The 11,934-nt window shown below is 44.3% G+C and overlaps 1 protein-coding gene across 1 annotated transcript; it reads right to left on the bottom strand.

The window, feature by feature from the left end:
• Window positions 1-139: 139 nt before the first annotated feature.
• plekhg7 (pleckstrin homology domain containing, family G (with RhoGef domain) member 7) lies at window positions 140-11,446 on the bottom strand. The gene is made up of 17 exons (XM_061282767.1): window positions 11,152-11,446; window positions 9,922-10,669; window positions 7,616-7,638; window positions 5,785-5,897; window positions 5,445-5,482; window positions 4,987-5,091; window positions 4,428-4,577; window positions 4,117-4,212; window positions 3,623-3,721; window positions 2,703-2,816; window positions 2,320-2,494; window positions 1,653-1,768; window positions 1,359-1,446; window positions 1,199-1,278; window positions 902-1,055; window positions 731-828; window positions 140-400 (listed from the first exon to the last, which is right to left on the bottom strand). The coding sequence occupies exons 2-17, from the start codon at window positions 10,540-10,542 to the stop codon at window positions 290-292; spliced, it is 2,181 nt and encodes a 726-aa protein (XP_061138751.1). The 5' UTR covers window positions 10,543-10,669; window positions 11,152-11,446; the 3' UTR covers window positions 140-289.
• Window positions 11,447-11,934: the final 488 nt, after the last annotated feature.

The raw sequence follows: 11,934 nt of genomic DNA, 5'->3' as shown, positions 1-11,934 counted from the left end.
TTGCATAAAGTTGTATTGTAAAATAAAATAAATTATTAAATTAACAAGTTAAATAAATTAATAAGTAAATTAGGTCAATTCAAAAACACCCAATGTGATCCCATACCTTTTATATAAAGAGAAACACTGTACCAAAATGTATTACATGTCCAAAGTTTTATTGGTAGACTACTACAGCAGTTGACTGTGTACGGCATGCTAGTGGAATCATTGTCATTGGTGACACGGAACAGTGAAGTGCACGCGCACAACTGGGCATGTGCAATGGCATCTCGTGTAGCGGGACATTTCAGATCTGAGAAGATTCCAACCACAGTGAATCGTTTTTTACTCGTGGCTGCCGAGAGTCCAGCTTCAGCAGGGCCGATACGGCCTCCTCTATCTTCGATAGCCATGCTCTCTGGAAAACAGACACACCCTAGTAGCACTCATACTTTTCCTTTTGAATACAAAGTCAGGAAGAATAAAGCTTTACTAAAGGGTACCGTCCAGTTTTACAGTAATTACTGAAACAAACATTCATCTATACTATCATCGGTGCAGTGACTGACAGCCAGGTAGCATAAATAACACAGTAATTTATCCCAAGTATGCACAGATGAAGCTGAGCTGGCAAAGGAAGTCCAAACTATGTCAACAAATCTCCCGAAATAGTGTGTTGATGAATACAAATTGACAGAATGAAGAGAGTCTAGCTCGTAATTGGAATCAATAAATAGAAAGAAATTACCTTGGAAGACTCGGACACAGCCTGAAGGACAAACGCACCAATACACTGCTGGTAGCGGTTCTGGTGCGTGATTATAAAAGAATGAGGCAGCCCAGATGCTTTAAAAAAATAATAATAAATTCATCAATGAAATTATGTAAACCTCACAAGAAGTAACACTCTTGTTATTACTTGAGGCATTGAGCTGATCGATGTTCCTGAGCCGGAGTCGGTCCAGAGAGATGGGCTGGTCAAGAACCGTGAAGGTGCACCCTTCCTTCAGCAGCTGGTCCAGCTCCAGGTTCTGCGTCAAACGCAGGGAGTTGGCTTCCGGTCCAATGGACCTCTGCATTCATGCGCGGCAGGAACATGTACAGTTTTGTTTGGAACAGGCTTCAAATAGTTAAGGAATAGTTGCCCGCAAACCGCTAATCGCATCCCACTGGCATAGTATGTTCGTGGATGAAAGACACCTATGCACCAACACACCTTCTTGTTTCTCTTTATCTTGGTGATGAGCAGGAATTCATCAAAGAGGAACAGGTAGACGTCTATCTGCTTGGTGTTCTCTGGAGGTGAGCCAAAGAAGGATGGTGTGAGTGCGTTTACGGTGCTCGCCAAAATGCATCTGAGAAGCAGACTGGCAGACCTGTGAGCACCAGTTTGCCTTCGTGCAGCAGACTTCTGTGAGAAATAAGATTCTCCAGCGTCACGGCCTTCAGCAGATGTTTCACAGTCTGAAGAGAGAGAAGCATTTCAGCTGGGAGTTGATGTTTCAGAATGTCACGGGCGACCTCTTTTTTTTGCAGGCAAGAGCTTACAACAAAACGGTCTGAGAAGAAAAGCAATCCTCGTCCATCAACAAAACTGTAAAAGGTAGGTAGGTAGGTAGGTAGGTAGGTAGGTAGATAGATACGACAGCCGTCCGTTCGGCAGCACCAACCTCGGGAATGAAGGCCCGCTTGTCCCACTCCCACACAGGCAGCCACACCAGTGCGTCTCTCAGTTGCTTGACCTTCTGATAGTTGTCCAACCATTTCACCTTTCCCTCCAGGTCACCTTAGAGGGAAGACAATGTTACTATTCGTAGTACATAATTACTTTCTTCTACTAGTAACAGGGTTCCAATTACACGGGAGGTTCCCACGAAGGTTACTTGAGCTGTCGCAAGGAAAAAAAACCTCATCGATTTCTTGGCCTTTTGTGCAAGACTCTTTCGCCAAATGAAGGAGCAGCCGAAATGCAAAGGAGAAGAAAATGTATTAGAAGTGATGCGAAGTAAGGCTCCAGCAATAGCTTATGTCCCCTCGCCAAAGTTGCTCTTTTTAAACTTGTCATGATGGATTGTTTATGACTTTTCAAGCATGAGTAAGCAATGTAAGGCAATCAGGTGAATTTGAGATCCAGATTCCAGTAGATGGTGGTAATGCTGCGCTTCAAATTTAGATTAGTGGGTGAATTCGGGCTTGTCCCGTCCATTATGAAAGAAAGGAAATCAACACAAACTCACTCTCCCAGATCTTGAGTCAAGATCTGTAACGGGCGGTGTCCCTGCATGTGGAACTAATTTCTCCTTTGTTCTAAGGGGCGGAAGAGGAGGACATGCTCACATATAGATATGTCCACTTGGTCCGCGACCGCCCGCAAATCCCTGCTCTCCTCGTCCGTGTGGAACCTCCTCGCGATGTTCCGTAGGAGCAGCGGGTAGCGGGTCAACCTCTGCAACGGCGCCACCAGCAGGTCGCGCAGTCTCAACCTGCGACACTGCTTGTTGCTCTCGCACCACTGGGTAACACGACAGAGTGGAAAGAAGCCATTCAAGAGCAGGATAAAGAGGTGATGCACAATGAAAATGAGAGCAAATATTAAGCAATAAAATGAGAACATAAGCAGGATGTTTGCGGCCTTCTTTTCAAGGTGCTGTCTGAATTAGAAAGCTTTATTGATCCCGTTTGTGAGCTATGACGCACAAGTGTTAAGTGCCCTCGTGTACCTTGACGTAAGACCCAAAGTCCTCTCTGGGCTTGAGGCTGTCCAGATAAAGCAAAGCTGTGGTGTAGTTGAGGCAATACTTCTGCAAGCAGTGGCATATGCTTTCCCGGAAAGCCTGCCAACAGATAGCAAGGCCACATCAGCTGGTACACGACAGATAAATATATCATAAAAGCAGAGGTCACGTCCGTAGGACACAAAAATGTGACGGTCAATGAATCAGCGGTTAGACAAAAAAAAAAATATATATATATATATTCATACCCTCCCATACCAATGTCACTGAGCTGGAAATGAACTCATGAAAATCACGCATTGCTTTATGTTTGCAGAAGGAGTGAATTCATTTCATTCTTCGGAGCAACAATATTGGTCTGGATAAAAAAAAAAAAAGCAACTTTTAAGTGGGAGGTTCAGATCTTTGTCATAGGTTGTGCAAGGTGAGTATATTGTGTAGTCAAGAAAGACACGTTCACAACATTCTAATTCATTTGTGTGTGTCTATTGAAGCTTTCTCTCCGCCAGTAGCTTGATGTGTCATGGAATGTTTTGTGGTTCATCACAGCCGAGTGTTTGCACGCAAAGCTACTAACTGCTGGCACACCGTTCCCTGTCCCTCCCTTGAATGCTGTGGCATTGTTGTCTGTCTGCACTGCCTGGCACACAATGTCAACTCACCCAAGAGGTAACTGATGGATTGAATAGCTTCAATGACATCAAACCATTTAGGGAGAGGCCATGAGTCACTTTGCCAAGCCTTTCTTTCCCTTGTGACTTAATAGGGGGCATGTTATTTGTCAACATTGAACATTCAGCGGCCTCTTCTGCTTATCAGAAGAAGAAAAATGGACGCCCCACTTCCGGGAATCAAGATGAAATATCGATGTGACATGTTTTGCTCTTGCGCAAGAGGAGTCTTACTTTGCTCAGCAGCTCCAGCAGAGTGGCTCGGTTACCATCGGTGATGTCCAGCGAGTCCTTGATGACGCGCAGCAGGTTGTTAAGGAAACCAAAGCTCACCTGCAAACAAAGACAGAGCGTGTCCTCTTTTGCAGTAGTCCCCAACCTTTTTAGCATCACGGACCGAATTACTGTCAGAAAGTATTTTCACAGACTGGTTTCATTCTTCCTTGTGCGGCCCGGTACTAAATGATCCACGGATCGGTACGGGTCCGGGGATTGGGGACCACTGCTCTAGTGACTAGGCCACCAAGACATCTTTCCTATTGCATCAAGGCGTTACGGTAGTACGTCTAGACATTTTGTTGCTGAGATGACAGGTGAGTATTATCATTTTTTGCAGGAGCAAAAGTCACGCAAGACACTTTGATACCGTGACGTTTGTGATGATTCATTGATGCGATGTACGTGCAAAAGTTATCAGGGCCTCGTGCTGTGTTTGCGTCAATACTCACCAAGCAAAGCTCACTGAGGTTTGCAAACAGCCTCCAGGCGTCGATATCAACCAGGCAGCTTCTCGTCTGAAGGTTAGCGAGTGTAGCCAAAAACACCTGAATGCAACAAAGGAGTCAGACAGATAATCGGCTGACAAAGACTCTTGTTTGTAAGCACAAACAACCAAAAGCGACTTCAGGAATGCAGAGGGAAAATGTAAAGAACAAAGCAACAGGTATTGGCTTTTTGTTTGAGTTTGGTGTGTTTATTTATAGTGCTGTGTGTGTGTGTTTCTACGCGCAGTAGGAGGCATTGTGTGGCGAAAAATCACCTCTTTGAGAACCATGAGCTGATCCAGGAAGTAAACACACTCGCTGGTGAAGAGTTCCCAGATGGCCTCTTGTCTTTTAAAGCTGGGAGGGTCAGAGGTGGCGCTCCACTGGGAGGACTGGTCCTGCAGGAACTCTGCTACAGAGTAGTCCTGCGCAGAAGTCACCACAAGGTATCAAGTTCGTGCAGAATGCCAAGTAATTAGCTTGAAGGTCGAGGGGAAAGTGAGAAAGGAGAGAAAGCACTTTGCTATGTTATCGTTTGTATGTGTCAAACACTTATCACATGATGACATCTGTGATGTTCCTCCCACTATACGGAGGCACTCACGCGTGTGCAGTGTGTATTTATATTTATACACTGGATGGTTACCGCCTAGAAAATCAGGTTGTTGCACTACTTGTTATTTCAGGGTAGCACGCTCTACGTAGATTCTATTTGGATTCGAAATCCGAGTGTGTTAGCATCTCGAATCGAATTCACGGAAAATCCCTCGCAGCACGATGAGACGTATTTACACAACAAATAACGCGGCGCTGCTGATGCAGGCCGTTTCTCACCTTGTACTTTTGAAGGTCACAGTTCCTCCAGTCTTGGATTTGGGCTGTTGAGAGATATCCTTCTATATCCGTCACCGTCGTGCCTGTTTGGGACTTCCCTTTAGTCTGAAAGTGAGAGAAATATCTTCATTTTTTCAAAGGGTGTTATTGCGTGCGTGTGTGCGTGTCCTTGTCAACCAAACAAAAACTGTGCTAGCGTGCGACTGTGCGCATTCAGGCCCAGTCTTGCATGATCAAAAATTCAACTCATCAATTTGGCTCAACTTTTACAGTGGGCATATGTCCAATGACTGCAAACTCACACTTTTCTCTTAAGTGGAAAAAGGGATGAGGAACCATAATCTGCTTTGTGAAATGGGTCAGGGAACAATGTTGTAACCTCAACAAACACACGCACATGCACATGCACAAAACACATCAAAAGAAACCAGCAGCAGCCGCTAAAGCACAAGACTTACTGTGCTACGCCTTGAAAACCACTTTGACTTCTTTGTGTCTGCAAAAAAAAAAAAAAAACATAAATATAATAAATAAATACATACAATGAGGAAAAAGGAGCTGGGAAGAACAGCTCAACAATTGGAAACAAAACAATGTGCTTTGGGGTACTTAGTTTGATGGAATTGAAGACTGACAAGCATTGCTAGTAAAAATACAATCAATACAATTGATGCAGGATTGATGAGCAATATTTAAACTGACGCGTCATGACAAACCATTTGAAGTGAAAGTTATGCTGGGTATTCTGCCCACATGGTATGACAAGGTACTGCATGTCATTTTTGTTTTTCTTTTTACCAGAAAAGTTGCCTAGTAAGTCAGCTGCTCCATTGGTTACAAACAGGTCCCCAGGTGAAACATCCAAGCCAGGTAAACTGACCACTACAGAACTCCGCCTCCTTTCTTCCAACCTGAGGTAGACAAAAAAAAAAAGATGTTTCATGCCTTTGGATTAGTCTCGTAACATTTATCTAAGCAACGCCGATTTGAGCGAATACTTCCTGTACGTCAGAAGGAAATAACTAAATTCCATTTATGATTCTTCTTGAAATGCCAGTGAAATACCTTCTGCACTGTGCAGCAAATTGCTTATTTACAACACATGCATAGCAGAAATAAGCACCGTGGCACGTTTCGGCCCGTTTGACAGAAACCTTGTCAACACCTTGTCAATGTTTCAATGCCAAAAGAGGCACACTGTGATTGTGTGGCACTTTTAATCCTCTTGGTCTCTTTTCAGCGAGTTACCAGGGCAAACAAAAAACACTGGGGAACTATTTTGCCCAAGGCAAAGTTAGCGTACCGAAACGCCAATGCTGATCACCAGTCAATTGCAGTCAGCAAGCCGTCAGGTAATGCAACCTAAAATACTTTGTTTAAGATAAAAGAACCAGTGAAGTCATTGAAAAGTGAAAACAAAATGAACTTAATACATAGTTGTATGAAAGCTCTCGGTGGTTTCACTTCCACTTCAGAGCAACAGAACTGATGAAAGCAGATCATTGCTTTTAGTGTTCTGTGCACATTCTTATCAAAGTTACACGCCCATTGTAAAGCACCACCTTACACATTCATTACAATAAACAGGAGGAAGTACAAGAAAGAGGAATGATATTTGCGTCAACCCGTGATAACATGCAAAATAGCACCAGCCTTTTTTTTTTCCCCTTCCTCGTAACACACAATGAGCTCTGAGGTTCCATTTCTGGAAGTTGCGCGAGCTCAACTGTCAAACACCTACGTGTGCCCGCAGGTGAGAATGGGAGGACTTGCTTAGTTGCATTCACCCTGGTTGAACTTTGGCAATGCAAACTGATCCTTTCAGGTAAAGTAAAAAGTGAGTGGGCAGGTGCACCCGAGGAGGATACAGACCTAATGAGATCGGGGGGAGAAGAAAGGGGGGAGCCAACGCTAGCCACCCCGCAAACTAGGTCGGAACTTATGCGAGCGCTTCATTCCGCCGCATCCTCACAATGACGTGCTGTTGCTTTGAGGCCACTCAGAAAGCCGTCTCTGTGTCCACTCGGGGCATTTGTGAAAATGGGTGCTTTGTTCCCCCGCTCAACAGGAGAAATAATGATGCACGGAAACAAAACTCTAGCGCCGCCAATGCCTTTGCGTGGCTCGGCCGCTGGAAGAGAAGAGGCGTAGTGCCAGCGTGTAATTACAGAGACAATAGCTGCCTAATTATCCAGACGGGGAATAACCCAGCTGCCCATTAGGACCAGGAGGGATGTGGGTGGCAGTAAAGCGAAAACAGCATTAATGAGGGTTTGTCTAGTCCACAACATGACCATGGGACTCTCAAAACTTAACTGTGCTCCACTAACAAAGACATGAATGACAAAGAATGCTCAATGGGGCTTCTTAAACCAGAGATCCCATCATCCTTGCTCACGGGTGCCCACTGACATAAGGCAAGGCCCCAAAGTGTCGGAACAAGATGGGGCGGATTAGGGTTTTTGTGCTGACATCCAGTCATAACACAGGCGGCGCATCGTGACAATTTGAGACTATTCACAAGGAGGGAGGGAGGTGGGTGGGTGGGTGTGTTTGTACATGCCTCATATTCAAAATGTTTCCCTCAAAAGGCGTGTGTGGATGATGTTGATGCATGCAAAAAACTTACCGATTAGGGCGTTGCTCTTTCTCCTGCAAAAACAAAATAATGCAGTCAGTGACAAATTTCAAGATCCAATTTGAATAGACATTATGCCTTTGGTCGTGTTTTACTACAGCTGCAATGATTAATCGACAACTAATCGATTATCAACTCAATCGATTACTTTCGATAAACATTTACGTGCCATTTTTTTTATTTACAAATGATACAAATTCTTCAAATTCAATTTTCTCAACAGTAAATAATCTCAGATTTCTTTTGAGTTCCCTGATAGCAGACTGATTATATTTGTATTGAATCAAAATACAACAGTTGCTTTTATTTTGGAAACAATTGTGAAAAGATTTGCCAATTTCTTTTGACATGTTACGGACCAAAATGACGGCAATTCATTTGTTTGTGCATTTAATTTACTGTCAATTTGAAATGGCATGTTTTTCAACAGAAATCTGGACATTAAGATTTCTCCTCCAATTCATCGATTAATCAACAAAATAATCCACAAATTAAATCCATTCGTAAAATAATAATTTGTTGTAGCACTATAGTATAGGCTTTATATTCTTTGGCTTTGGAATTAATACACTATTCACCGAAAGGAGGAGGGTGGAGACTAAAGATTTACTCGGGCCTACACCAATGCCATGAGTCGCCATTAGTCAAGTCGGGTTTTTTTTGGGGGGGGGGGGCCTAATCCTACAAACAGCAACATAACCAGCCTTGGCAGAGGTTAAAAAACCACACGCGCTATAGCTTTGTCTTACAGTACACTGCATTCCACGAGCAATGCCGAGGGTTCTTTTTGCAAATGGCGCCAATATATCACTTTCAAAGACATTCAAATTTGAAACAGCGTTTTAAGTGGTCTCTCCGTTTCAAAAGCCTCACGATATCTGAGGAGAATGCCAGTACTCTATTGAGAATGTGTTCTGTTGAATAGCAGGAGCAGATGAAAAGATCTCCTATTATCTTCTTCCATCGCTCAGTGACCCCTCCATTATGAGGTGACTGCCGACTGCCGTGAATGGGGGCCCTGGGAGAGCACTTCCCAGGCCTCGCCGGGCAGTGGGCTCCGTCCGAGCTGTCGGTGCATGTAACTGCTGATTCATTGCTTGTCAAAAGCTTGCACTGTGGATGACCACCGCAGGGGGCAAGCGAGAAAGAATGAGCCTGATAAGGAATGTGTAACAATTTAATTTACAGGCTGTGAATTAAAAGCCGTACCACTCAGCGGCCTAGATTTATGGGTTGAATTTCCACGAGGATATAGGCGATGGAAGTAAATGATGAGCGTTGACACCCTCCAGCTACATATTTCAAATGCAACATGCGTGTGACGTAATCTAATCAAAATACCCCAAAGGTTAAGAATTACAGCAGACTTCTCGGCCTCTTTTGAAGAAAGAATATCAGCATGTTTTGAGGGGTTCCGTGCGCTCATGCAAATGAGCCAACATGGCTCCTTACCATGACGACTTGAGTGACACAGCCCGTACATTGCTTAGTATTATGTTAATTAGACCGATCTAGGACGAAGCAAAATTTCTCAGACAGTCTCAGGAATGGCTTGCTCACTAAAAGTTTACTTAGTTGATGCAAGAGAAACATATAAAATCACTGTGAACCATTTGTCCCCTCTATGGGAGACAAATCTCTCCACCCAACGTGGATCTGGGTTCTGCAAAGATGTCCACGTCTCCATTAAGTGTCACAACTGGTTCAGCTTGCATTTCTCCAATTTAAAACGCTTTAAAAAAATCTTTCTCACCTGCAGTGGCTTCCACTGCATTTTATTTTGGAAGAAACTGCATTTCAGACTAACTTCCTGCGCAGGGGGCACAACCTGACTGAGTCTAGTTTGTCATTTATGCGGAGATTCCTAAATACCTTACTGTACCTAACGCATTAGTCAGGTGTCCCATGTAATGAAGAGAAAAGAAAAGAACCTTTTTATTTTTCCCTTAAAATAACCCAACATCTATCTATGCCAGTGGCAGGTAGAACAATGAAATGATCTCCAACTGGATGGGGGAATGTAGAATTAAGTGTAAAGAAACTTGTTGCCATTCACACAATGTAACAGTTTAACAGAAGAGGCCAAGATTTCACACAAAATTCATTTGTGAGTAAACTGAAATGAGATTATAATTATTTCACTGTATATATAGTTTTTGTGACATTTGTTTGGAGTTGTGCTCGGAGATTTTTTTTCCCAATGTGAACTATGCACCTTGACTCAAAAGATTTGGAAAAGCTTGTCTTGACGGGTGACTGGATTTTTTTTTCTTACATAGAGAAACACCACTGCTCACCTGTAATTCACTATCAGGAAATCCAAAATCTTTCTTAACAGTAGGATGAGCACTGCGACACTGCGGCTTCATGGAAGCGATAGAATTGTCAACGTTCTTTGATCTATATGATCTGGTTCTCTGTCGGCCACAGGACGAAATTGGCGGATGCTCATGACAGATCTCGCCACCAGACAGGAGGGGGCTGGTGGCTAGGGGAGACTTGACTCTGTGTAAAGGTGATGACAAGCACCCAGCGGAGGGCTCCTCCTGGGTGATACCCATCCTCGCGGGATCCTGGGAGTCCAACACGGGACGCCTGGTGCTCCTCATCCTCCTCAAGGTGGGAGAGGTGGAGATGCGGCCGGGAGCCTGCCGGTCAAACTGGAAGAAAGGTGCTACCACGCCGTCATGATCGAGCAAAGGTGAATGCCTCAGCTTGGAGTGCGTCCGTGTCAGATCAATGTGCATTATCACCGGATTGCTGGTTTGACACTCCTTGTGCTCCGAAGGCCCCCGATCTGTTTGTGTCTCCGCATTTGCCACTCCTGAAGTGACAACTTCATTTTCCGCCCATTCAATGTAACTCCAGTCCAACGTCTTTTCAACATTATGGTCGACAACTTGCTTCATTGTAGACATTTTAACCTCAAAGGCATCGTAGTGCAGCAGGCTTTCAGAAAGTGGAAGGTTTAGGGGTCTGGAAGCTTTGCTTCCTCTGACTGAAGGTCAGATCCTGGGGCATTCCAGCACAATTTACACCAAGATCCTGACAGAGAGAAGGAGGAGGGGGGCGTCAAATCCATACAGGCAAAACAGAAACACTCTTAAGGCATAATAATTCATCTGAAGAGGACTTGTTAACAGCGCACAACATTGTGAATTCACACGCGCCTACTCGTCTTTTAACGAGTCTTAGAAACCGTGGGAGCTCGCTGAAGGCAACAAAGTGGATTACAGGGTTTATTCCATGTGACAATAGCACGACACAAAAGAGTCGCACACAGGGGTGCGCGATCGAGGTTAATAGTTCACGTATGGGAACAGTTCAGCGTGTTGTACTTCCATTGGTAGATCATTCATTATCGCGACTGACTAACATTTTCATTGTTTTGCATTTAAAAGCGAGCCACTTGCTTCGGGCTCTTCCAGGAGGCAACAAAGGAACTCGACGACGTCTTTGCAACGTGAGAACACCTGCACTCGGCACACTAGAACTCAGTAAAGTGGAACAAAGTCAGGTGTACTTACATGCGTGGAACGGAACGGAACGGCTGAGACGCGAACCAAGGGCGGCCGGCCGGCCGGCGGGGGCAAGAGAAGCGTGACCGGGGGAGGGAGTGCGTCCTGATAGGCTGGTGCAGCTGCAAAGCCGGATCGAATAGACGAAATAAAATGCCCCGAAATGAATGAAACAAAATAAAATAGGCTGTGTGTCTGAGATCGTCTGTCAAACGAAAGGACCACGTGAAAAGTGAAGAAGCTGGTGCTATGCACTACATGGGGGCGTGGAGACTTTGGCAAGGCAAAGTTTAGGTGCGTCTGTGCACCGCCCGTAGTGAATCATCAGAATTTCACGACAGACTTGATTGTTTGCTTGGCAATTATGTCCAAACCTTTCATTAGTTTTATGGTTGTATAATATTTTTTTACTGCATGGCACAACGTTCCTTTTATCCGATGGAAATTATTTTTAAGAGACACTACTGGGAGCTGCAGCGATAGTTAAAACTCAGAGCCATATTTTTACAAAGCTTGATCGCCGGTTTAAACAACGGACGGTTGTTTTTATTCAAACACGTTCAGCAGGTGGATCACCTGTTTGTGTACAATATGAACACTAGAGGGCGACGTAGATCAAATATTAAGACCTAGTAGTGCACTAGGACTTGAGTGGCTTGATGTCCAGCGCCGCCTAAAGTAAATGGATAAAACATCACCATCTTTCTTTTTCTCCTTTCCACTTTTCTTTTTTTTCATCACAAAGGATTCGTTCCTCTCCATCCAGGTCTATCTTCTATTATACCGTTGTTC

Source organism: Syngnathus typhle, linkage group LG7 (genome assembly GCF_033458585.1).
Source record: "Syngnathus typhle isolate RoL2023-S1 ecotype Sweden linkage group LG7, RoL_Styp_1.0, whole genome shotgun sequence".
Lineage (NCBI taxonomy): Eukaryota > Metazoa > Chordata > Actinopteri > Syngnathiformes > Syngnathidae > Syngnathus > Syngnathus typhle.
Note: the sequence above shows the minus strand (reverse complement) of the source record. Positions and strands in the feature narration are given on the sequence as shown.